Here is a 27720-nt window from a genome sequence, read left to right on the forward strand (position 1 = left end):
CTCCCATGGTTTTGCTGCATCACATCACATTTATTCATCAAGTCAAAAATACATTTTTTATAGATATTTTATCTTTCTGCTACATGGAATAAATACAATCATCTCAGGGAAGTACTGTATTTACATTAATCACACTGCTGCACAGAAACCGAACAACAGAAACTTGAGGGTGATCTGCAGAAAGCAGATGCCTTTGAATATTCTCATTCATCCAGGGCATTGAATCGATCACAACTGGACTGTTCCGGTTCGGACGTTTCCGACTCTCACCAGAGTAGGCTTCAACAGTTGATATGCAAAGACTAGCTAGGACAGCTCAAGTCTGACTAGATAGGAATACTTTGGATCCTGCACCAACCCCTCACACTAGAGCTGTCCTAGTCTGTGACTCTAAAGGTGCATCAACCTCTCAGACTAGAGCTGCCCTATCTTTGACTTGATAGGACCAGAACTGCTCTACTGTAGTCTGAGAGGTTGATGCAGGACCCAAAGTAGGCTTCATCAGTTCATTCTCAAAGACTAGATAGGACAGTTGAAAGTAGTTATTACTTTGGATCCTGCACCAACCTCTCAGACTACAGCTGCCCTAGTCTTTCAAGTCTTTGACTAGATAGGACAGCTAGTATGAGAAGTTGGTGCTGTAGTGTGAGATATATTAAGCTGTCCTATCTCGTGAAAAACTCGAGACTAGATAGGAAAGCTCTAGTCTGAGAGATTGGTGCAGGGTCCCAAGTAACACTTCCAATCCTTCAGATCCTGTACCAACACTGAAGCTGTCCTATCTAGTCTTTCAGTCTTTGACAAGATAGGACAGGTAGTCTGTGATGCTGGTTCAGGATCTGAAGTATTGGAATTATTACTTGGGATCCTGCACCAACCTCTCAGATTGGAGCTGTCCTATCTAGTCTTGAGTTTTTCACTTGATAGGATGGCTCAAGATAGCGCTGACTAGCGCTGTTCTATGTAGTTTGTGAGCACGGAGGCAAAACTAACTTCTTAGACAAACTGAACGCTCCAGTTACCATCGATTCAAAGCCATGCAATTCAATGGAGAAAACAATGATGTGCACGTGTCGCTGTTTAAAAGTACATCATCTGATGAAACATGGACGGACACAATCAGAGTGAAGGCAAAGTCAAGCCTCTCCTTAAAACTTCAGCTCAAAACTGACACAAACAAGACAGTAGCGTACAGTTTTCCGGTACAGCAAAATTCACACAGGCACTGTGTATGTTTTATACTTTTGTCTTACAATTTGACAATGTATTCACAGGGCTGAACATTTACCATTTACATTACAAGTTTTTGAAAAATTCAGTCAAGTAAATGCTAAAATACAGTGAAATGCAGTGAAGTTCTTCTGAACTTCATTGAAGGGAGACGTCTGGAGGAGGTGGGCGTCTTACAATATTTTGGGGTGGTTTGCACGTGTCCTTCGTTGCTGCAGTTCACTGTGGCAAAGCTTTCAAGATAGCATTCACCTCCTCAGCTACGGCTGTCAGTGCAAACTCAAACTGGTCCTGAGTGTGAAGAGCAAGAATGAAAGTGGTGATCCACATATGGGAATCATTTACTGTACATGCGCATACAGGAGATTACAACGTATTAGTACCTTGGTGCGGACAAGCCCGGGTCTCTGGTCTCGAATGTGCTCCAGTGTGGCAGCAATGTCAATCTCCTTGACGCCTAATAACAGGAGCAGCAGTATTTCATTTAAAAATATATACTATATTTTTTTTTAGCAGTGCCATCAGGGCCAGCAAAACCTCTGCTGGCCTAAAAACTATCAGAAGCACTGACCTACATTTACAAATTAATTCTACTGATCCATGAAAACTGTATTTACGCGAATGTGTACGTTAATTTTTGTTTTTGTCCAATCAGATTTCAGTGTCTATGTGTTGCCCTGTCAATGTAATCTTCCCAAGGCCTTCAGAGTTAGGAGTGCTGGCCTGATGTCACATAATAGCAGTGGGACTGTTTTCAGGTTCACCTTACAGGGACAGCTACAAGGCCCACAATAACATCAGCAGTTTTCAGTCCTCTGATTAGTTGACCAGAGCAAAACTGTTCAACAAGCCAAGTAACGCCCGCAATGGCTGACAGAAGAGGAGAAGAAATTTACATCCTGAAAAGTCCATTTTCAAGGCCAACTTTTCCAGAAAAGCAAGAAGGAGAGGTCGGCCAACCCCAAAGCTAGCTAGCTTGTCTTAACTCGGGAAAGGGTTTGTTCTCCACTTCCAGACCGGTGCTTACGAGCGGTACAACTGGCTTACAGCCTCTAAGAAGCATGCTCTGGTGAGTTTTTATGTTTTTGTCACATTTTTAGAGAAATATTGATTCTGAACAGCTCCAGACGATGTCGTAGAGCAGGGGTAGGGAACTTATGGCTCGGGAGCCAGATGTGGCTCTTTGATGACTGCATCTCGCTCTCAGACATGTCTTAACATGATTACATTTATTTATTTTTTCGCTGACATCTTAAAATAAAACATTACAGAGATCACAGCGTTAAAAACGGGAAAAATATACAACTTTCTGATGCATTTTAATCCATCCATTTTCTACCACGATGTGGGTGGCCACAGTATTTTATTTTAGTATTGTAGTATTTTATTACAGTATTAAGTATTTTATTATTATTGGATAGCTTCAGTGTAACAATGTTATTAAAAACAATAAATTCAGAAACTTATTATATTCTCAAATTGTTGCTCTTGCTTACATTTTTAAAATATGTGGCTTTCCTGGCTCTCTTAGCCCAAAAGGTTCCCGATCCCTTTTGTAGAGGTTTGGATTCGTCTGACGCTTGTTATATTCGGCTGAGTTACGTAATGCTCGAAGTTGCTAGCAGTAATTCAGGTGTATCAGCGGCAATGTATTCGAAGGTAATACGCGATATACTCCCAATGTGTGAAATGCCTCTGTATAATGCCATGCCTTGTAATATTGCAGTTTTGTATATTACTGATGGGTTGTATAATTGTGATGTGATAGTACTGGTTTTAAGCGATGGAATAAGTCGGTTAAGTCTTTACTGAAGGCCCAGGGATTAAATACATGGCCCGCACTGGTTTTTAGTGTTTATCATTTGTCAGCTTGAGTGCAAGGATTTTGTTGAACTAGATAACTTTGATTAACCCCTACATTTTTAATACCCTGGCCAGATTTTGAGTTCAGGTTAATTTTAATTTTGGTTAATGGGCATCTGCTCGCTTGAAATACTAGCAGAAAGTGAAAAGGCCATCAGACGACACGTTAGGGATAGTCATGAAACATTCAACATTTTTCAACAGTTTTTTGCATTTCGAAATATATTTATATCCGATCTTGTCAGACACTGAGGGTCAGACCTCAAATGGGACATCAGTATTTTTTGGGGGGTTTGCACTTTTTTTTTTTTTTGCCCATGTCTTTTTGAATAAATTATTTTCCTCTGTGTTCATTTTGACTAATTAATGTACAGTTTATGTCATTGTCATGGCAACACACAATATATTTTAGCCAGTTTGTGTATTGGGAGGACCCAATTTGAGTCTTCAATTTGCAAAAGTTGGCGAAATCTGGATTGCAAAGCACTTTTGCACATTGAACTTCTTGTCAGAATTTTGAAGATATCAAATATACAGTATATATTTTTCAATTAAGATATCATAACATCTGTAAGTCTTTATCGTCATTACCAGGCTGAGTATACCTGTTCACAAAGCAAAGACGAGGGTATGATGGTTGCAGTTTTACCATTTAAAACCAATGTTTCCCTCTGCTCATCAGAAATCTACACGCTGTCAACTGCTAAAAATGTGCCTGTGCGTACGAAAGCCAGCAGACTCACCTTTGGCCATGCGATTCAGCACCATATCGATGAGGATGTACGTGCCAGTCCTGCCAGTGCCATCACTGCGGTTGCCACACAGCAAAGGAAATGTAAGAGCACATAGAACGTGTGTTAGAGATGACACACAGACAAACAACCATTCACACCATTGGGAAATGCATTGACATTTTTACCTGCAGTGAACAATAATCGGACAGGAGCGACCTCTGTAGCATTTATTCACCTTCCTGAAAAGCATCAGCAAGAGAAAATAGGAAAAGAAAGGAGAGCAAAAGACACATACAGGAATGTGTTACTGACAACTTTTACGCGGTGAATTTAAGTAATTTTGAAAAGTAGATGCATAGAAAATGCAGCCACAGGTACTTGTAGATTGGGATTGAATTACAAGCAATGGGACTGATGATGAAACAAGGGGGTGACATGAAGAAGGTGGCAAAGAGTGGAGCTGGTAAAACCGTCAAGAAAAATGTTAAAGTAGGAAGCCCCGGGTTCACTGTCCCTCTTGCAGTAGCCAGTCACACCTGCCAATGCTCATTTTTGTGACTATGCAACTGGAGCCAGAGTACTAGCTGCAAACCGCAAAAATGACACTGGGAGATGTTCGAGCACAAACCTATCTCGACGTGCACTGGGACAGAGGGAGAGAGAGAGGGAGCGAGGAATGGACACGGACATGGATAAGGGACGGATGTGATGACGCTGTTGATGGTATCTCCATCTTGACAACGGTTTACGATGGGTCGATTTGAGGCAAAGTTTGCACATGCACCTTTAAAGTGAGGAAAAGTCAGAACATGGCAGAGAAATGTTAAACCATCATGGGGTCAAAGATGAAAAATAAAAGGTAGTGACAAGTGATTGTTATACTTTGATCAATAAATTTACCCAGACACTACATTCATTCTCCTGGGTCCTGTATTTTAAAGGCAAATACAACCAGATGCCCTCAGTTTTGGGTTGCCGAAATCCAAATGTCTTCTGGTTACCTGCAATTAGCAACCCTTACGTTTTGAAAAAAAAAAAAAAAAAGTATCCAGAATAAAGGTGATGAATGGCATTGACTCTTGAAGCCAAAATTTCCAGCGCAAATTAGGGTTTCCAACTAGTTATAGACAGTGGATCCCCGTGTATTCTTGATGAAGCATTTGCACATTTTTTTAAAGTCAGTAATAATTCATAAATACCTGACAATATAGAAATAATGTACATACATGTACCAATGTTAAAAGAAGCCCCCAATTTTTACGTGTTAATTGGGCGTGCAACAATACATGTGTGTGCATCGAATCAATACCACCAGGAGTCGAACGATACGGTAACCCAAGTCACGAAGATCACATGACATCAGTCAGCTGACGTCAAAGTCCCCGCAAAATAGCAGCAGCGGTGGCATCTCTAGTGGCATGCATGCAACTGCATTTTTTATCTTTATTATCCAAATTCTAGATAAAATATGTCAGCGCTAAGATGCATATACATAAAATAAAAGTTCTCATTGTGTTCGTAACAGCTAGTTCCATGCAAAATCTTATAAAAAGCCAATGCGCCATGCGAGGCCCTGAACTTCATTATGGAAATCTGTTTTTCTACACGTACTTGTTATTACATTTTTTTTTATAAGGCTTACATTTTTTATTTGTTGCCTTGACTTCGGCTGTACTGTCGTTTCGACAAGTGTTTTCGTTCATTTTATAATTGTCATTTTAATAGCAAACACAGGATGTGTACTTGAACTGTGGCAATAATGAATGCTACGTAGTTTGACTGAAATGCTTTTGACTGAAATACTATTGAATCTATGAACACAACTATTATGTGTTAGAATTATGCAACATGATCTTGATTGCCATGTTGAATTAAAATAAATTCTTTGTTTTTATTTAGTATTTTTACAAGGTGGTATTTTTGTTTTATATGGTTCTAACTACTGTGCTTATAAGTATGCACAGCAGAAAATGAGGCTGGTATAGCTGCACCACATACATTTCATTTAAAAATTAGTACTTTTAAGTTTTAAAAAAAGTATGAAAATGTTGAGCCATGACACTACATTATCCTATCAAACTGAACCGTGAATTTTCTGTATCCTTGCATCCCTAATATTTATGTCTTTGTGTTTCACTGATAATGTTTTTTTGGTGAAGCTTTGATAGTTGAACGCACCATAGTTGCTGTTAGATACAGAAGTGAAACATAACTTTCTCAGACGCTGCCACAGCTTTGGAAATCCACCAAATGGAAGACAAACTACCGTGTTCTTTGAATTTGACACACACATCTACACCTTTGCCACGCTAAACCCAGAAGACAATGCAGCTTGGAGATATGGCTTCTTTAGCCTGCTAGCCTCTAGCGCTAGCATGACGACCAGGCTAAAGGCTACACCGTGACTCCCGTTCCATCTGTTCATCGATTATCTTATATTTTCATTCATTAGTGGTGAGTACCTATACATTTTATACTTTAAATTGTGCTTAATAAGTGTGAGGCATATTGGAGATGGGGAGGGTTCTTTCGCGGAATCTAAATACATAATTACAACAGTCACTCTTATTGCAAATGTTGAGTCAAAATCGGAGGACAACATTAAGGGCATGTACAGAGTAATGTTGTGTCTACAGGTATGTGCGTTCACACCTGCGGAAGTCAAGCAGGGGTCGTGTCGAGGTAGGGATGCCATCAGCCGGCCAACTCAGCAGGTGAAACTGTGTTAAGGTTCTTGTCTCTTGTGTCTGAACGTTCTTCAGGTAGAAGCTACGCACCAGGAAGTCCTTGCACCAGATATGCTCTGACACCAGGTTTACCTGAGAGGGATAACGAGCAGATCGGTGGCAGAAGGTAGGAAAATCCAAAAATCCAAAACCTTTCTGGAACTATAGGACACACGCTTGAGCCACAGGACATTCTACCCCACAAGGAATTTCCCTTATTTCCCCCCCAAAAAATTCCCTTATTTTCAAATGCAAATGTTGAAAATATGGCCAGTGGAAGACATGTGGGGTTAGCACTACCATAGTTTGACACCAGGGGGAGACATTTTACCAAAGAAAATCATGCATTTATTGAGCTAAAAACAAATAAATGCCAGAGTAGTTTACACTTTTCACAAAAAAATCCACACACTGGACACAACCACTCCAAATACAACAAAAATCAACAAGAAACTAACCTCATAGATGTGGTACAGCGATGAACCTTCATCAGGCCAGTACCGCTCACTTTGTTTCTGTCCATCCTCTACTAGAGCGGACATCATCACTATCACAGTGCAGCCGTTCTCCCAAACCATCTGTGGAGTGGGGAGAACAGAGCGCATGCATGACTGTGTACACATCCCATCATCACGTGGCTGCTCAATTTTGGGCTTTAGTTTTCACTTTCACTGTTTTACAGGACAATTTTATGTATACAATTATGTGTGTATAGTACAGTCATGTACTAACCTGCCAAAAATCTGCCACAGTGTGAGTCAGAGGTCCCTGAGTGGCAATATAAGCGGGCTGCCGAGGGTCGTGATCAGACTACAGGTTGAAAGTAAAAAAATAAATTAAAGAGCAGAGTTAGTGCAACCAGACATATCTTGTATCATGTTAGTAGTTTCTTTTCACACGCAGTGGGATTAATTAAAATTGTGGACCTCCTGTCTCAAAGGAAAGCCCATGCGCACACTTCTCCAACAGGAAGTTACCCAGCGTGATTTGCGGGTTATACATTAGTAAAAAAACTCCAACTCCAACCCCTAACCCTAACCCTAACCCTAACCCGAAACTCAACCCTGACCCTACTCCTAGCAATTAGCATATAGTTTTGTATGTATAGCAGTACAGCTATATAAGCATGTATATCAATACCCGCATAGTCCGCGTGGTGCTATAACATTGTGTGTTTTACATGTGTTACTTGTGTTATTTTTGGTTGCACCGTGAGGGAGGGAGGCGCTCTAGCTAATTCACTGCAAACAGTCAGCACTGTAGTACTTTTAATGAAATGTGCTTACAATGAAGCTGGCGTTGATGTAATCTTGTTTTCTGGGGTTTTGTTCCCTTTTCAGCTTCACACGTGAGTGATCATCTGGAATGATAGTGAGAATTGTTAAGAAAAGACATATATGAGTGTTAGTCGTAGTTTTGGTGGAAAAAGCAATGTGGATGAACTGACATGGGAGCGACTCAGCTTGTCTGTTTTTGTCCATGTTGCTGGGAGTTTGCGCGACAGCCACTGAACTGGGGTCAGCCTGGTAGGAACACAAAGCTTCCCACTCTTTCTGAAGGCGGTCCTTATTACGAAGGTGGTCCTCCATATAGGCCTGACAGACACAGATTCAGGACGTTAAGTCTTTAGCATTAATTGACTTCCGATTGATTGTTCTCTCACCAAAATCACGTGACCGGTGGAGATGTCCATATTTGACTGGGCAGGCTCCTCACTCCAGGATGGAGTCGAGCTATGGGTCGAGGAGGGGCTGTGCTGAGGGCCGTCACTGAACTGGGAGGAAACACTGCTCACACGGGACGTGTCCGTTCCTCGACGACCGCCGGCACCGGTGCCGCCCGCGGAGCCTGCCATTGCGCTGCTCCCGCCACCCACACATTCCTGGCGGCACAGAGAGGATTTGGACGCCATGTGCTGCCGACATAGCTCCTGAATGTGTGATACAGACGGGGAGAGGCGCAAGTGTGATACATATAAAAAAAAAAATCTATAGCAGTAGCTTGTTGTGCAACTCCCTTGGCAATTGTGTGTGGAATATGCCACGATTCTGGGGTATATACATCACAGCATGTCATCCACGTGGTACCTCTCTAAAGGCTGTGAGCAGCTTAGTGATGACATTTAATTCATCTAGTTGGATACTTTGTAAGGGCTTTAAGATGATGACATGCTATCATTGCGGCATCATTGCTTTCCCTATGTGATATCACCCATCAATAACCCACATTGTAAAAAAAACACATTTCGGTTCAGTCACTGCCCATGAAAGTTGGCTTTTCCCCATGTTTTTTATGTGCCGCCATTCTGTGTGAACACAGGAATAGCCCTGCTTACGAGGTGGTATCAAAGGCATAATAGAGTGTTAAGTATAACACCCAAGCCTCCCGTCTCTTGCCGCCCTGTTGTGTCGAAAGCAATTGTCACTCTGTGACAGGTATTTTTTAAGTTTTTACACTTAATTACCTAATAACGGGATTCAGTGATTCACTGTGTGGACCGGCACACATTTATAGACATCTCTTTTCACTTGACTCTAGTGCTACAACTGTAATCAGTGATTAATCCACTATCCAATTAGTCGGCAACTATTTTTGTGTTCGATTAATCCAAAAATGTGGATCCAATGTTATTTTCTGTCAGGCATTCACACTCATGATCTGGCAAAGGCAAAAAAGCTTTGTCTTTGAACACGGTCGGATTGTTGGGCTGCATAAGCAAGGCCTCTAGCAGCGCACCATTGCTGCTGAGGTTGGATGCAGTAAGACGCTCTTTTTAAACTTAAAATATCTTAAAATATCCTGAGGGGTATGGAACAAAAAAGCCAAGTAAAAAATTTCACAGGCCCTGAGCCGGAGGATCCGATTTGCTGTCCGTCAATACACGGGACGATCCTCGGTCCAAATGAAGGTTGTTACTGGTGCTGAGTGCAGACCAATAAACATCAGACGGCATCTGCGAGAGATAGGGTTTTAAGAACAAAAACTTCTTCAAAGGACTCGTCTCCTTCAAGGCCACAAGATTGACAATTTGGAATTGGGGCTTTGAAAGTTGGAAGCTGGAAGAAAATTGTATTCTCTGATGAGAAAAAATGCAACCTTGATGGTCCTGATGGCTTTCGTTACTGGCATGACAAGGAGATCCCACCTGATATGTTTTCCACATGGCACAGTGGAGGGGGCGCCATCATGATCTTTTTCCTTCAATGAAACAATGGCGCTTCAGGTGGTGCGGGGTCGTCAAACGGCACATGGCTACTGTATGTAGAGATGTTGCAGGGGGCATCCCTCGTGACTGAAGGCCTTCGTCTCTGTGCTAATGACTGGGTTTTACGTTTGATTGGTGGGCTCAAAACCACGGTCCACCAAGCCGAGAGCGCTAGGCATTGTGCTAAAATCTACTACTCACTACTACTCACTACTACTCACTACTACTACAGCACAACTCTTAAGGTATCGGGAAGTGAGGTTTACCGGCGTACTAAAGCATAGCTGCACCAGCACACTCATATCTTGATTCAAAATAGCACTAATGTCAAAGCTTGCTTCTCTGCATTCACGCCATGTTTTATGCACAATAGAAACTAGTCAATATTTGTCTCTTGGCGTTCACAAAATAAATATTTACATTCCACAATGGCCTTACTATAAATGCTTGTTTCTCACTGATATTAAAGTACAACATTTTAACATACAAACACATTAGCGTCACTGAACATTAACACAATAATTTATTTTTTTTGTAAACTGCAGTCGCGTTACCTGATAATCAAAGTGTGTTTCGGCTCCTCCCTCTGGCCCCAGACCGAGTTTGCCATTGGCCACTTGGTGACCGTAGTGCCTAAGGCAAGCGACGGCCACAGCCAGTATCAACACTCCTCCCACCACTGCCATGGAAACCAGTGTGATGACCGTCCCACTGGAGCCCTGGGAAACCCTGGTTACCTGAGGGAGACCCTGTGCATTTGTCCTCTGGAAAAAAACAAAAACACACAACCACAGAGAACAAGTGAGAATGACATGGGAACATAGACAAAAAAGACAGGACGTGATCTTCTCAGTGTACATCTATTCATCTAAGAGCCGAGAGCCACAGGGGGATGTGGAGAGGAGAAGCAGAAAGGTCACTTGTTTCACCATGTCACTGTAACAATGCATGACACTAAAGACACGGAGGGCTTAAAAGTCAAGGTAGCGTGTTCCACAATCCTATTCAAGGGAAAGGAGCTGCTCGTATTTGCTGATGGTGCGTGTTATACTCTTTTTGCATGATAATGATGACTTGCACACACTAATCAATTTAATTGAATGACAAGCTTGCTAGCTTTTTAAGATCACACCATTTCCACTCATAAAAATACATATCTTTCTCCCCAAGTGAAACGGCATTTAACTGATAATCCATTATTTAAGAAATCACTGGTCATGATTCAGATGCAGGCGGTCTGTGGGAACTGGAGGATAGTTTAATGACACCTGTTGTCATAGCACCTGGGATCTAGGCGCCACGGTGGGGGTGAAGAGACAAAGCACCATGGCAACAGTAAAACGGTACTTGTTATGCTGCGTCACCACTCATTTGTTCCGCCTCGTTTAGGCAGTAAAATCTTGGGTGCAGCTTTATTATGTTTTTATTATTTTTCACTTTGCACGTCTTAATAAAATCCAATTTTATTAGAACTCAGCACACTGTGCACATTCTAGTGAGTGTACGTGTGAAAGTCCAGTTTGGAGAGGTTGAAAAAAACGTCTTTATTGCATTTGACTTCATTCTAAATAAAGTTTAAAAAAAACAACTTCCATCTTAGGCATTTTATTGTCCCGATGAGCAAGAATAATGATGTCACACTTACATCACAGCTATGGTGTAAAATGAATATTTCTGCAAACATTATATTGGCGACATGCTGACAAACTGAAATTGACAGGCTCAGCTCAAGCCGAGAGGAGAGACTCGTCGTAACCTCATCTTAGGTTTCTGCCCTGTATTTCACCAGCAAATTCAGCTATTTTGACTTTTAAAAATGTTAAAAAATACATTTAGAACATAGTTCAACAGTTATAATATTATTAATAATAATATTAATAATTAATATTAATTGATAATTAATGTTTGTTTTTCATTTTTTTGGTTTAGGGTTTGGGTTAGAGTTGGGGTTGGGGATGGAGTTAGTTAAGTTAGGATTAGAGTTAGCGCTAGAGGTAGGGTTAGGGTTGGGGTTGGGATTAGATTAGAGTTAGGGTTAAGATTTGAGTTAGGGTTGGGATTGGGTTTAGAGTAAGAGTTCTGGTTTGGTTAGGGTCAGAGTTAGGGCCGCTCCCTCACCTGACCACACATCTGTTTATTGATGAGACTGAGGTGGAGAGGGTGAAAACCTTCAAGTTCCTTGGCACATACATCAGAGAGGACCTCTCCTGGTCTCACAACACCCAACAAATCATCAAGAAGTCCCAAAGGAGACTGTACTTCCTGAGAAGACTGAGTAAATTTGGCATGTCCACCAAAATCCTGAGTTGCTTCTACAGATGCACTATCGAAAGTGTCCTTACCGCCTCCATCACTGTTTGGTACGGCAACTGTACAACATGTGATAGGAAGGCACTCCAGCGAGTGATCAAGACCTCACAGAACATTGTTGGGGCAGACTTCTTCTTTGCTCTGTGTGAGTTATATGAACACATACTGTAAGTTTGATGATTATGGTGTGCATTAAAAGTGTTCTTTTGCTTATCCGAGGTCGGGTCCCAGGGGCAGCAGCCTAAGCAGGGAAACCCAGACTTTGTCTACTTCATCCAGCTCCTCCCGGCGGATCCCGAGGCATTCCCAGGCCAGTTAAGAGATATAGTCTCTGCAGCGTGTCCTGGATCTTCTCCAAGACCTCCGACCGGTTGGATATGCCCTGAACACCATGTTTGTTAAACTTTCCCTTTCAACTTGGTATCAAGTTAATATGCAGACTTATATAATAGTGACTGCACCGTACACCCCCCCAGAATTGCCTACTTACTGTAAAATTAATTGATCAATTAATCATGTTCAATATTTAAAGTTAATCCATCCATCCATGTTCTATGCCGCTTGTCCTCACTAGGGTCGCGGGGGTAGGCTGGACTTCATCCCAGCTGACTTGGCCTGGACTACACCCTGGACTGGCCACCAGCCAATCGCAGGTATTTCAAGTTAATGAAGATAAAAAAGGTTTAGGTTTTTTAAGTGTGCAGGAGTAGGGGGTACATGGCTGCAAGTCAAATGTCTGGACGTGTACGCAACTATGAAAAGTTTGGGCATCCCTGTTCTAGACAATCTATGCAAGATGCACATTTGTATTCCTATATGTTTGTGTGTGTGTATATGCTACCTCTCCCACACCACTCTGTACAATCTTCAGGCTTGTCTCTGACTCCAGGAAGTTCTTCTCCGATACTGTAGTAACATAAAAACAATAAGTGTGTCATTTTTGAGTCGGGGGAAAAAAATAATGAATGCTTGGTGAAGTTCTATTTGAATGTGTGCGTAGGAAGGCGCGTGTGTTTGTTTGTTTTGCTCATCTCACCGGCTTTAGCTGCCACCTCTGCAGCAGTCATGTTGTGTTCATTCTGGCGGATACGGAACGTCAGCGCAGGTCCGACCACGCTGACGGCACAAAACCCACATGCAAACTGAAAAAATGTGTCATACTGTATTGTAATCTCACATGATGCTCATACCTTATATTGATAAAGCTGCTGGTTGCCAAGTGTATCCTCTCAGCTAGTAGCTCCAACAACTTCACTCCATCATACAAACTCAGAAGACTGGAAAGGACAAGTAGTAGTTGTAGTAGTAGTAGTTGGAATACCAGTTTTGTTTCCCAAGTACTCTTGTATTACTGACCTCTGGTTTGTGACTATGTAGCCATACTCCTCCTTGGCTCCTGTGTCATCAAGTGGTGGTGGTCCCTGCTTCTCCATGATGGCTCCCTCTTCAGGAGAAACCAATGGGGACTGAGGGACAGATGGCAGGGGCTCTGTAATCTTCGTAGACGGTGTAGTTGTGGCTGAAGGTCTGTGGGATTGAGGGGCATTGGCAGAAGCAGGCCTCTCTAGCTTCCTGGGCATGCTGTCTGTTTTTAAGAGCTGCATCTATTCAGAAGAATCAGAATCATAGCTCACAATGTTTCTGTCATCAACCGCTAATGTTTTCCTTGGTCTACCTGTTTGACGTTTGATAATTTTTACACCGGTGGTTTATTTCTTCTTCAGGACATTTGAAATGGTTGTCCTGGCTATGACCATTTTTAATGCAATGGCTCTGATTGATTTTTCATTTTCTCTCAGATTCACAACCCATTGACAGCTCTCTGGTTTTCATGTTGTTTTCACCTCTAAATGCAGTCAATAAAGCCTCATTGTTCCAATACTTCTGGAGGGCACTGTACTATTGATAGTACGTTAAGGGGTTCCATCTGTTTTGAGATGGGTTTCTCAAATGTATGCTCCCGTTTTAGACATCAGGTATCCCAAACCAAGTACAACAGCTACTAATTAACCTTCTATGGGTACAAACACAAAATTCACTGAGAATCCTTAAAGGAAACAAATGGTGACATACCTCCTGGAGTGTGAGGTCCTTCTCATTTGGATCTGTGGAAAGATAGAGACATAAAGCAAACAGCATTTTTAAAATCTGAATAATTAACTTGAATGTCAGATACAGTATTAAGATGATGCTATGAAGGTTACAGGAGACACATGTCTTGGGACATACCCATCAATTTTGGACAATTATGTGCTTCCAACTTTGGGGGAGCGATTTGGAAAGGGCCATTTTCTATCCCAGCATGACAATCTTTGATAGTTTGGAAACAATACCTTGTGTGTTGTCTTGAGTCTGCAGTAGCTGCAGTATGAGGGCTAGTTTGTAGAGTTGCTCTTGACTGAGCTCTTTGGGGTCGACTCCGTATTTCTGTAGGACGCCTGACATCCTCTGCAGCAAGCCATCTAACATAGGATGACAAAATTAGCTTTTCAAGCATGTTGTATATTTATCCTCCTGAGACCCAGTAATGCACTTTCACAGCCTTACTTCAAATGCAACACACTCTTGAAGGATAACAGTTCATGTTCTGCTGTGGATAGGACATTCCTGGATTTCCAGTGATGTTTAATTTAACAAAACCTCAATGACTTCTATTTTTCTGGGTCTCAAGAGGATAAGTAACTAAAAGCATTGTTGTTTCCTCACCACTGCTTCCAGACTGAGCACTGGAGCCCTGGGAAACCTTCTTATTTTGGAGCGGCTGTTGTTGGTTCATAGTACCCAGTCTCTCCTCTAGGGTGTAATCTTCAACATAGTCTACTGGTACCTCCAGTTGCAGGTCATCATAGTAAGGCAGACCTGAGGATACTGTATATGTGTTATGGTGAAGATGCTATAGACTTTGCATCTGGATGCAAAGTCTATAGCATTTTGTCGTTCTTGCAATTATAAATTCTTTACCTGCAGAACCCACGGAGGTGGCTCCGCGATGACGGTAAGAGGGCGGTGCAGAAGCCAAATAGAGGGACAAAGCCTCTTGAAGCAATTGACTGTCTCGCTCTCGCCCTCTCTGATTGGCCGGCGACCATGAAGGGGTGCGAGCATAGCCACCCCCAATGATGGATCTCTCTGCTTCATCTTGGTGTCTGTGCTATAAATTGGGAGAAATGTTTGGCTGTTTAACCACTGTCCATACTGGTCTGGCATACACACTGCAACATTATCAGTCGGTTTAGCCAATGTATCATTTTATTCCCAGGGCAGTACATCCTGGGACCTATTAGCTTGACGTGTGATGTCCGTATTACCTGGTGGTACGTGTATGGATCTATGGAGGCTGCTTGCATTTGAAGTGGTGACCGAGGAGGCTCAACAATCATGTAGTCCATGTAGTTGCCCGCAGGTGGTACGGATCCTGACTTGGAGCTGTGGTGATGGGGGACCTGCTGTTTGGATCTTGAAATACAGCCAGAAACATGTAGGATTAGGACGGACAGGCAGGGAAGGTGCATGGAGACCTAAACTCATTTGCTTTCTTTTCATGACTGAGTTGGAGAGAACTTACAGAGATAATTGTGAAGAAGAGTTTGGTTTGGCTGACTGGGTGACGTGAGGAACTCTCTTCAGTTCCTTTGATAAAATATACTGGGTGATGTCGTCCTGCCAGGAAAGACCTACAAGCAAAGACAAGTACAGAAAGATAGTAAGTTATTGATATTTTTACTTTATTTATATTCAAGTGCTTAAATGTGACTTAAGAATGTTTGGTACCCTACAGACGTGAAGTGTAATTTACTTGACAAATCAGATGCTACAGCTGCAGGGATTCCTTGGACAGTTCTAGTTTGACTAGGTAGGACACCTCTTACCCTATCTCATCCATGCTCCAAGACTACTTAGGACAGCTCTTGGCCTAGCTTGTTTATGCTCAAAGACCAGGTAGGACAGCTCTAGTCTGACTAGATAGGACAGCTCTAGTCTGACTAGAGTAATCCTACAGACACAGTCTGGTCTGACAGCTAGTCAAGAGTAATCCTACAGACACAGTCTGGTCTGACAGCTAGTCAAGAGTAATCCTACAGACACAGTCTGGTCTGACAGCTAGTCAAACTAGGGCTGTCCTACCTAGTCAGACTAGAGCTGTCCTACCTAGTATTTTAGCATGAGCTGAATAGGACACCTTTAACTACAGCTGTCCTACCTATTGTTTGAGCATGAACTGATGAAGCCGTGCCGCTGTAGATAGGACTAGAGCTGTCCTATCCATTTCATGCTCAAAGATTATATAGGACAACTGTAGTCCGACTATATAGGACAGTTCTAATCTGACTAGATAGGACACATCTAATCCTATCTCATCCATGCTCAAAGACTAGATAGGGCAGCTCTAGTTGGACTTAATAGAACAGCTCTAGTTTATGATGAAATACCAGGTAGGACACCTCTAGTCTGACTAGGTAGGACAGCCCTAGCTGTCAGACTAGACAAGACTGACACGTTTGTAGGATTATTCTCGTCAGACTAGAGCTGTCCTACTTAGTCTCTCAGCATGAATCGATGAAGCCTGCTCAGATGAGAGGTGAAATGTGGTCAATTCAATGCCACTAGAATGCAATGACTTGCATAATTGAGAATATTCACAAGTGTGTTTCCTTGGGTTTCTTGAAATCAGCATAGAGTAAACACTAACCTTGTAGCATGAGCTGTTTGAGGACTTCCTGCATTCTCTTCAGCACAGGAACTGTCACCTGGTACTGGACCCGGTCCTGCTTCGAACTACGGCACTGACCAAATAGTCCATCTGGTGAGCACACACAAGAAGCATGCAAAAACACATACACATTGTAATTTACAGTAGTTACTGTGTAAATTGCCATGCCTATACTTATTAAAACTGCAAACTGCTGCCTTCCATTTATTCAATATGCAACGCTTCTGTCATGGTACTTTTCTATCGTGTGTGGCCACAGTAGCACTCAACAATGACTCATACCACCGAAGTACAGCCCACACATTTTATCCTGATTGCCACTCACCTCCACAGTGGCCTTTCACTGTCGCTGATTGTGCTTTTGAACATTTGCCACTCTGTCTGCAATAGCTGCAAAACTGCTGGCAGCCCCATGGCGACCACATGACTGACTGATCATGATTCGAAGTTTACTGCACTGTTCTTATTTAAACAATCAAGAATGTTTACATTTGGAGAAAAAAAAGGCCAAATGAGGAAACATTCACCTGCAGAGGCGTGAAGGTTGGTGCCAGCTAAATTATCACCATCACAGCCTTCCTCATGTCACTTTTTCATCTAACATCCTGACGTGTTTCGATGAAAATATTGCTTCCAAATAAAAACGATTTTCAGACAGAAATGTGAATGAATGACTATACCAAGAGGATATTTTGGCGCACCGATGAGTCACTGCAGTCTTTCAGTACACCCTCTAAATCTGACACAAATACGCCTGCGACGGTGACACTGTGAATCGTTACAATGAAAAGATTAACAGGGATTAATGTGTTTTTTTTAGCCTCTAATTATATATCAGAGAGTGCAGACTACTTTCAACTCTGAAATCTACACAGGCTGCATGATTTATCCTCTTTTGTTTTTTTTTAGCCTTCTGTACGAGGAAAGAGGTAAATAGAAAACCTAGAAATGAATCAGAATAAAGCCACTAAATACAATGTAACCGGAAAGTCCTTTTTCACGTATTTGTGCCTCTGAGGTGTACAGACATTTCCTTTGACTTTATGGTTGGTTTGTGCTCTGATATGCACCTTGGGATTTATTTAGACAGACGTGTGTCGTTCCATATTGTGTCCAATCAACTGAATTTACAACAGTTGGACAACAGTGTTTTACAACAGTGTGTCAAGCTTCATGGAAAAGGGTGTGAATATTTATGTACCAGTGACCATTTTTTGTCCGCTAACTACTCTCACATTTCCCAACTGGCTCACACCAATCCAACGTCAAAATGTTCAGCTCATTCAGGACACGTTGGCAATCTATCAAAATTCCCACATTTATGGTAAATAATTTTTTTCTGTGACATTTTCCACATTGGGACAAGAGGCATAGAAAATGAAAGAATGAATTTTCCCATTGAAAATGAATGGGCAATTTATTTGGCACCCCCTAATGATGGAAAATAATTTTCCATATTCCATTACAGTAACATTCTGCTTATTCTACAGGGTAACATGGCTCAAGAGGTAGAGTGGTAATTTCCCTACCCGCTGCATGCTGGTTCGATCCTCCATCTCACTGCAGTCATTCAATTTATTTCAACAGTCAGTCTGGATTTTTACTTTCCAACATTTTAAATTCCGCCATTTTTAGTCTGCTTTAACAACTAGTGGAAAAAAATGAAGTGCTGTGAATACTTCCCCGATGTACTTTCTGAAACTTAATTTATAAAACAAGCGACCTTGCTAAATTGATTTTTCCAATAACGATGACGATTTGTTGAATTTTCCAGCAGATAGGGCTGCAGTGGACCAGTGTGATCTCAAACAAGTAAGTATACACCCCTGAACGAAATCTTAACACCAGCTGAAAAATAGCTAGAATTAGCATTTTGCACATTTGGATCTTAATGAGGTTTTAAGTAGAGCTACAATGTGCAAAAGCAAGAAGGGGGTGTGAGACAAAAAGCATTTTTAAAAAGTAATTTATTGAAAACAACAATTCATCTGAAATAGGCTGTTTATCCGCTGATCAAAAGTTTAAGACCATCGCTCAAAAAATAACAAAAAACTCTGCAAACCAGAACAAAAAATGTTCTCAGTAGGACTCAGTAATGAGTAGCTCCACCGTTCTTGTTAATCACTTCAAAAATTGGTTTGGGCATGCTTGATGTGAGTGTTTCCAGGAGGCTAGTGGGAACATTGCTCCAAGTGGTGAAGATGGCTTCACCAAGGGCATCAACTGTCTGGAACTGATGGCCATTTTTATAAGCTTCTCTTGCCATCCATCCCCGAATGTTCTCTATGGGATTTAAATGAGGGGAACATGCAGGATGGTCCAAAAGAGTGATGTTATTCTCCCTGAAGAAGTCCTTGGTCAAGCGATCATTGTGAACTGCAGCGTTGTCCTGTTGAAAAACCCAGCTGTTACCACACAGATGAGGGCCCTCAGTCATGAGGGATGCCCGCTGCAACATCTGCATGTACGCATCCGTCGTTTGACGACCCTGCACCACCTGAAGTTCCAGTGTTCTACTGAATGAAAAAGCAACCCAGACCATGATGGACCCCCACCTCCACTGTGCCGGGTAGAAAACATCTCAGGTGGGATCTCCTCGTCATGCCAGTAACGTTGGAAGCCATCTGGACCGTCAAGGTTACATTTTTTCTCATCAGAGAATAAAACTTTGTTCCACCTTTCAATGTCCCATGTTTGATGCTCCCTGGCAAAGTCTAAACAGGCAGTTTTGTGGCGTTGAAGGAGACGATGTCTTTGAATTAGTTTTTTGTTTTTTAAACCCTTTTCCCGCAGATGCCGTCTGATGGTTATTGCGCCGCAGTCGGCACCAGTAAGGGCCTTAATGTGGGTCGAAGACCGCCCTGTGTCTTGATGGACAGCCAATTGGACTCTCCGGCTCCGCGCAGGTGTGATTTTTTTGGGTCTACCACTTTCAAAAAATTTAGAATGACTGATTTACTGCGCCCAACCTCAGCAGCAATGGCACGCTGCGAGAGGCCTTGCTTATGTAGCTCGACAATCCGTCCACGTTCAAAAAGAGAAAGCTTCTTAGCTTTAGCCATCAGGAGGGCATGACAGTGTGAATGCCTGACAGAAAATGACAATTTTGAGCAGATTTTGGCTTTTATAGTCTGTGGTCTTAAACTTTTGATCAGCTAATAAACCGCCTATTTCAGTTTAATTGTTGTTTTCAATAAATTACTTTTTCAAAGTGTTTTTTGTCTCACTCCCCCTTCTTGCTTTTGCATATTGTAGCTCTACTTAAAACCTCATTAAGATCCAAATGTGCAAAATGCAAATTCTAGCAATTTTTCAACTGGTTTTAAGATTTTGATCAGGAGTGTATTGTTCAGCCTTGGTCCATTGTCCTTGCTCTACTAGATGCTCTTTTAGCTGTACGGATATTTATTTATTTTAAATAATCATTTTCAGCCATTATTAGCCAAGAATTCGGGCTTTTAAGAGGATAATTGCTGGGTGGGTCTGTTTTGGAAATGTGTGTTCATGGTCATACGAGAGGCCATAAAACACCGACAACATATGCCTCAATGTGTTTGTTCTGCATGGCTCTGGTTCAGTCTCCTCCTGGAGCGCATGTTCAGACCCATTTTATATTCCGTGCGATGGCTGTGCAATGTGCGTAAGTGCAATTTTCCACCAAGAAGTGCGTAAGCCTGTGCGAGTGACTCATCACTGTATTAGCACAACAACTGTGGGGGTGTCGACCTCCATGTGATGTCAGTGTTGCCATGGAGACTGCAGAGCAGGGAGGCAGGGCTTAGATAAAGAAAATGAAACGGAGAGGGGAAGGCGGCGGTAGTGAGATGGACGCATGAGGCTGCAATCCTTGACTTGTGTTTGGTTTTCTTGAACTGGCCTTTTGTAAACACATGTACTGTATTGCAAACACCACAGCTGTGGATGTGATTGTGTAGCTGAATATTGTGTGTGTGCTTACCATCTGAGCAAAACTGGTCCCTGGAGCACAGTTTCCTCTCAAACAGGCAACCTGATGCAGATAGAAAAGAGACAGAAGGCCCAAAGGTAAAACGTTGAACTGTGACGGTCCACAATTTAACATAGTACTAGTATTTACTAGTGTAAATAAAAGAAGTAAATAAAACACACACATCACCCTAAACCTTCATCTGACGGCTTTTCATTCACAAGACATGGGTAACAAAAAAACTGAAATCCAGGATTTTTCGTGCACTTGAGACAAAAAAGATCTTGGGGGTATGTGAATGAGCAGGTGGTTGGCGGTAGATAGGACGCTCAAGCTGCAGGTAATGTATGATTATCTTTGGCTGGCTGTCTGAATTGCAGCTCCCTCCTCTCCAGAGAAATATCTTCTTTATTCTCCCTTTTGTGTGTAAAAAAACAAAAACCATAGATCAATTAAAATAAAGCATGTATTTCAGGAAATACTATGTCATACAATACAATCACCTACTGCAATATTGGGTATACCTGTGCATTTTAATGAAATGCAACATAAGCACTGGATAAAGATAATAAGATAATTGACAATGTGTGCAGTTGTATTGGACTGTGCATCATCCCACAATATCACACCACAATATTGTCAAATTGTGTAATGGAGTGAAAAACATCATTTTGTTCAAATGGTGGCCTGTGACCATGCATTTGTAGTTATCTTTGTGACAACAAAATTACTTACACAGCTCCTGTGTTGGATGCAAATATCGCTATGATTTTTACCAAGAGAGGTATGGATATCGGATCGATAGAATCGTGATGAGATCAATATTTTTCAGTTCTCTTCTATGTTTATTTTCACAAATATCTGTGTTTATCTGTGTTTGTTTCGTTCATATTGTTACATTGTTGATATGATTATATTTATATATTGTTTACAAATGTAGATAATAGGTACTGTACTTGTGGACACAGCAGGGCTTTGGGGGCAAAAATCCAAAGGATGTGAATGAGAGCCAATACAATTATTATTTTTTTAAATGTGCTCAATTTAATAAAAGGGAATACTTGGATTATTTTGTTGATATTGTTACATGATGATACATTGCTGTGTTTATATAATTATTCTTCTACTTTTAGCTAGGGGTCGCCACAGCGGATCAAGTGTTTCCATCTTGCGCTGTCACTCCTACCACCTCTATGTCCTATCTAACCACATCTAGAAACGTCCTGTTTGGTCTTCCCCTTTTTCTCCTGCCTAGCAGCTCCATCTCTAGCATCCATATCATCACAATCCCTGCTTCTCACATGGTCAAACCATCTCTGTCTGGTCTTTCTGACCTTGTCTGCCAGACGTGGGCTGTTCCTCGGCTCTGCTCGTTTCTATTCCTGTCCATCCTCGTCACTCCCAGTGAAAATCTAAGCATCTTCCGCTCTGCCACCTCCAGCTCCAGACCATATATCAGGGCAGGTCTCACTACTATTCCGTACATTTTTTCCTTCACTTTTCCTGATCCGGCACTCGCTTCTTCACATTTTTTTGCACACTTTCAAATGCTCTGAATGGTTTATCCTAAGTACTTAAACTCCTCCATATTTGGCATCTCTACTCCTTTCTTTCTCACAGTTCTACCTGATCGCTTTTGATGGACACACATGTATTCTGTCTTGCTGTGACTGACCTTCATTCCTCTCCTCTCAAGCTCATTCCTCCACCTCTGCAGGCTTTCTTCCACCACAGCAGATCAAAATGTCTCCCGCAAACATCACTGTCCATGTAGCCTACTGTCTGACCTCATCTGTAAATCACCATACAAAACAGGAAGGGGTTCAAGGCCAATCCTGGATGCAGTCCAACCTCCACCTGGAACCTATCTGTGACTCCTACAGCACACCATCATACCATCATTTTTTCATCTTAAACCACAGCTCTTCTCACAGCACTATCGTCCGCTGTTCCAAAATACACAATGTAGCTCCTGTTAGGAGTTGTGTCCCCTTAGGAGTCCTCTTAGGACTTTCAGAGTGAACATTACATCTGTGGTGCTCTGCATGAAACCATCCTGCTGCTCACTAATTTCTACCATTTTTCTTACCTTTGTTTCCAATACTCTTTCCCAGAACTTCATTGTGTGGCTCATCAGCTTTATGCCCCTGTAGTTGCCTCACCGACACTGTCCCTCCATTCCTCAGGAATCCTTTTATTCTCTATGACATTATTGAACAGTCTAATGCCACTCCTATCGTACCAAAACACTGACATACTGCCACAGGTATGCCAATAGGCACAACTGCCTTCACATGATTTATCCTTGAACTTCAGCCTTACTGATGCCTCGAACGTCCTCATTTACAGCAGTTACAACTTCCACCTTTCTCTCTTTCTCATTTTCTACATTTATCATTTCTACCAAGTATTATTTCCTGTCTTTGATCACCCTAACATGATGCGCATCCTCCCCATCACGATCTCTCTGCCTTGCCAATCTGTAAAATGTCATTTTCTCCTTCCTGACTGTCCAGTCTCTCGTACAGCCTTTGCCACCGCACGTCTCATATCCTGCCTACTTTCCTTATCCCTCTTGCTATCCCTATTGTTGTTTTCTAGCCTTTTTTCGAGCTATACGTTCTTGGACCTCTTTGTTCCACCACCAAGTCTCCTTATCATCTTTCCTCTGTCTAGATGACACCCTACCACCTTCCTGCCTGTTTCCCTGATCACTTTTACAGTCCTTGTGCAATCATCTGGCAGATCCTCTTTACCACCAAGAGTCTGTCTCAACGTCTTCCTGAAGTCCTCACAGAAACTGTTATTCCTCAACTTTCACCATTTGGTCCTCTGTTCTGTCCTTGCTCTTTTCTTTTTTTGCTCAACAAGAGGCATCCTACATATCGATCACTCTGTGGTGATGCTCTCCCCTGTCAACAATTTCTTTCAGGTTACATCCTCTGCACAGAATGTAGTTTACCTGCGTACTCCACTGTTCCAAGTGACTATGTTTCTCCCTCCTCTGGAAATTCACCATAGTCATTTCCATTTGTTTTACAAAATCTCCTCCATCCGTCCTTCCATGTTCCTGTTCTTAACACCATGTCTGCCCATCACCTCCTCATCGCCTCTATTTCCTTCATCAACATGGCCACTGACGTCTGTACAGACTACCACTCTGCATCAACTCATCCATCCAGCTACAGAAATTGTTTTTCTCTTCGAACTCGCAGCCAGCTTGTGGGGGCGTACGCACTAACAATGTTTATCATTACTCCCCCAATTTCAATCTTCATCATCATAGCTCTGTCTGACACTCTCCTGACCGCCACAACACTGTTTACATACTCTTCCTGCAGGATCACACCTACCCCATTTATCTTGCTATCTACTCCACAGTAAAACAGTTTATAGCCTCCTTCATTGCTTCTATCCTTGTTGTCTTTCCTTTTGGTCTTTCGGACACACAATATATACATTTTTCTCTTCTCCCTACCCTTTCCTTTCATTGTGCCAATGTTTAGAGTCCCTACTTTCACTACTACACTTTCTCTGTCTTTATGTCTTGGTTATCAACCAACAATAGCATAGCCTTCTCTGGCACCCTGACGGTTAACAATGCCAGTGGTGGTCGCCGTTAACCCGGGTCTTGACCGATCCGGTATGGAAAACTTTGTCATGAGTAGCATATTTGTTTGTCCGGATGCAACCATCACCATTTATCATGGCTTGGGACCGGCAGTACGAAGTACTCTGGCGCGTTTCTTCCTGGCTACCATCCCTACCAAAGATTATGAACTACACTGCATATTCTTGCAAGGTGTCTGGTATCTGTGTACCACCTCAGGGCTATATGTTAATCGGTGGCAGAGCCAGAAATTTTTCATTGGGGTGTCCGAGGTGAAACCATTACTCACATAGGGGTGGCAATAAGTTGATACCTGAAATGTCTAGATGGCCAGTGGGGTGGCCGGAGAGTGACCCCTGGCCACCACGTTGCTCCACCACTGATGTTTATTAAAGGATGGCTGGGCATACCTCATAGAGAAGAAGGAACGTGTTTCAGCTTGGATGGACAAAAGCAAGATATTCAAGTTCTTATCCAACCCATGCAAACAACTTCATCTCTGGCTTGTGTGTTATTGCATTTTCACAACTATTTTTCAATTATCCACTTTTGCTAAAGGCAACATGTGCAAATATAATTATCACAGCAACACAGTGCTTTGTTTTATAATGAGAAGCAACCAACTTTGCATGATACACTAAATTTAAATATCAACAGAAACCTTAAAAAAAATCAATTTATTTCTCCCCTAAGAACTATCCATACAAAATAATTTTAATAGATCATACAAGAAAATACATTTTGTTATTTTTTTTCTATTTTAAGGGTATTACATCTCTTTAGAATTGTGTGTCACATTTTTGCTCAGGATGTATACTATCCATGTATTTTATTTAGTGAAATATTCTGAATACACTCTTGTACAAGGTACAAAACAACCCCCAATACATAACATAACAAAATGACTACACTGGCTTTTTATAGTTTAATGATATTCCATCTATGTAAATTTGGGCACAAAAACAAAAGATAGTGTATTAAAAAATACGTTATTTGCCCGTATAAGTATTTAACATTGTAGGGGATGTTAGAAAAGAGCTAAGGGCTGACGTAAATTAGCGGGTGCTCAATCTACAAAAGCTGCATTTACAATAAGCAGAATCATTCAAAACCCAAAATCAGTCTCAAACACATGAGAGACGCAATAACATCATCCCATCAAGAAGCGGATGTTGAATTTAGGGGGTGTTACCTGCAAACAGCCTGCTGTATTTTATTATGAGTCTTATGGAACAGTTTTTCACGAGACACAAATACAGAAGAATAAATGCAGTAATGTACATAAGACATATAAATGCAATTAATGCAATTCCTCCATCGTTGTTAAATCTCATTAGGGTGCTATCCTCTATGTTTACATCGACACAGCTGATGAATAACATAAAAACAGGTGCATGATACTGACATAGGCAGCCAAAGCTCACAGTGAAGGATAGTGGACCCACAGCATCCTCCCACATCTCCATCATCTTACCGTATCTGTCTGACATCCCCGGGTGAAAGATCATGGTGAGCAGCAGCACAACTCTCCATGTTCTCAAATGCTGCATGATGCGCTCAAGTGTCACAGCAGCGCAGAAAAAGAAGAAAAAATCCTAGTCTTTAAATCTCCATCATGTCCAGAAAGGATGCAGAGCCAGTGTGGCTCAAATTCGTAGCAGGTTGGAAATATTCAGTATTTTGCAATAAGGTTTGGTGGCTGACGATGGGAGCGACTGACTGTATGGACGAAAAAAGTCATTTCTCACTTTGAAAAGGCGGGGCGTGGGGATGTCGAGGGGGCGTGGCCAACAGCACAAATTGCGGAAATAACGTAGGTACATTCATACGTAAAACCAAATGAACCGCCAATCCAGTTTCAGGTGAGTCAGATGCTGTCATCTAAACGGGGGAGAAGATTATGCAGACCAGCGTTATCTTCACAGGTATTTAAACACCTGTGAAGATGAGGCTAGTGTTTATAGACAAATACCTGTTACATCGTAGAGAGCAGGTATGATTTTAAATCTTATTTTTGTTACACAGTGAAACATAAGCTAATAGTTAGCTAAGTACTGTAACCATGTCCATCCCAAATAGTGCTATCTCCTGGTGGTTCCTCTTAACAAGATGACACTGTCAAATACTATAATTTATATCTTATTTCCTGACTTTGACAATGTGTTAATTCGTGTTTTATACAGAGTATCATTTTCATAGTTTCGATATCACAATGATTATTTTATCAGCTAATTTTGTTGTCTTGTCCTCTGGCTCCCTCTAGCGGAAAAAAACCCAAAATGGTTGTCATGATAATGGTGGCGTCACATGTTTACACTTGCACAATTAAACACTTACGAATAGGAGTAGGAAGAAGCAGATCTTATTTAACACTACCCCCTTCCCCAAGTCCCAGTAATTTCTGACAGTTTGTTCACTTGCTGTGTTAACAATACTCGCCTGTTACCATTTTTTAAATAGGGAAACGAATAAGGAATGCCACAACAGATTGTGTATTCACTCAGGAAAGAGGTAAAAAAAGACAGATAATTAATACAAAATTAAATATATTATGAATGAATTAGCTCAAAAGTAAGGTGCAATGGTTAGAATAAATCAATCATGTGAAGGGTAGAGAATAATATGTTGTTAAAAGATGAAATAAAAATAAGATAAATTCATTTTCAGGGCCTGGATACATGGTTGCCAGGGAAAACAAATAAAGTGCTATAATAATGCATGCATGAGATGGCCTCTTTTAAAAGATTACAGCCTGCAAACCTATAATATATTTTAATTAGAGCAGACTATATAAAGCCAACAAAGGCCTGCCATTTAAAAGACTAGATTCCTGGCTTTGAGCCTGCTATTCACACATTCATCCTATTTTGGGGGTGCCACAGGCAGTATGCAATGCATGTCCCATCATGCCATATGGCTCACTGTTGCATTCAGTACACATTGTTTTATTGGACGGTGTGCAGTGAAATGTTATAATAGCACTGAAATGAAGTGGTCTTTTGAAGGTGATGTAACTCATGAATCACAAGGTTTGATTTAAAATCCACTGCTTGCTTTTCCTGTCACTCTGAGCTGCAGACGGCCCCCGAGATAGACTGCAAATAGATTTGGAACCGGTTTCCATGTTGCACATACATATGCAATCACCAACACACACTCTGTCTGTCTTTCCCATCATTCTATCGTCCTTGTTGCACTTGTGTTGTACCTCAGCATGTTGGCATGCGTGTATCTGTGTTTGCTTGGTTGCTAGGTAACATGCATCCAACGTTTATGAAGGATTACACCAGCTGAACTATCTGCCCTATCGAAACACTTGATTTTTACCACCGAAAAGGGTGGCTTCTTGGCATCTTTTGGTTGTTTCCTGAACTTTTTTCAACTT

General features: G+C 41.6%; 1 protein-coding gene across 5 annotated transcripts; it reads right to left on the reverse strand.

Moving 5' to 3' along the window:
• Positions 1-19: 19 nt before the first annotated feature.
• ptprna (protein tyrosine phosphatase receptor type Na) lies at positions 20-26098 on the reverse strand. 5 transcript variants are annotated; one of them, XM_054787741.1, is made up of 24 exons: positions 25810-26097; positions 20738-20788; positions 16759-16869; positions 15634-15742; positions 15377-15524; positions 15030-15219; positions 14775-14936; positions 14402-14530; positions 14142-14173; positions 13425-13672; positions 13259-13345; positions 13105-13184; positions 12910-12974; positions 10313-10522; positions 8217-8435; positions 8001-8148; positions 7840-7913; positions 7286-7363; positions 7012-7131; positions 6480-6646; positions 4013-4066; positions 3837-3901; positions 1614-1687; positions 20-1521 (listed from the first exon to the last, which is right to left on the reverse strand). In XM_054787741.1, exons 1-24 carry the CDS (start codon positions 25883-25885, stop codon positions 1450-1452), a joined length of 2769 nt encoding a protein of 922 aa, XP_054643716.1. In that variant the 5' UTR covers positions 25886-26097; the 3' UTR covers positions 20-1449. The 5 variants fall into 5 exon arrangements, with proteins under 5 accessions (XP_054643716.1, XP_054643714.1, XP_054643715.1 ...); XM_054787739.1 differs by having other exon boundaries at positions 8217-8483; XM_054787740.1 differs by having other exon boundaries at positions 8217-8483; positions 14775-14927; positions 25810-26096.
• Between the last annotated feature and the right edge of the window lie 1622 nt (positions 26099-27720).

The sequence above is a fragment of the Dunckerocampus dactyliophorus genome, chromosome 9 (assembly GCF_027744805.1).
Source record: "Dunckerocampus dactyliophorus isolate RoL2022-P2 chromosome 9, RoL_Ddac_1.1, whole genome shotgun sequence".
NCBI classification, from domain to species: domain Eukaryota; kingdom Metazoa; phylum Chordata; class Actinopteri; order Syngnathiformes; family Syngnathidae; genus Dunckerocampus; species Dunckerocampus dactyliophorus.

Excerpts from the sequence above, each read along its gene's own strand:
- ptprna (XM_054787737.1), bottom strand. The coding sequence starts at position 25,885 with ATGCAGCATTTGAGAACATGGAGAGTTGTGCTGCTGCTCACCATGATC. Across the intron at positions 14,937-15,029 it reads CACCTCCGTGGGTTCTGCAG|TATCCTCAGGTCTGCCTTAC; the intron begins GTAAAGAATTTA and ends ACACATATACAG. Across the intron at positions 1,522-1,613 it reads CCGGGCTTGTCCGCACCAAG|GACCAGTTTGAGTTTGCACT; the intron begins GTACTAATACGT and ends CTTCACACTCAG.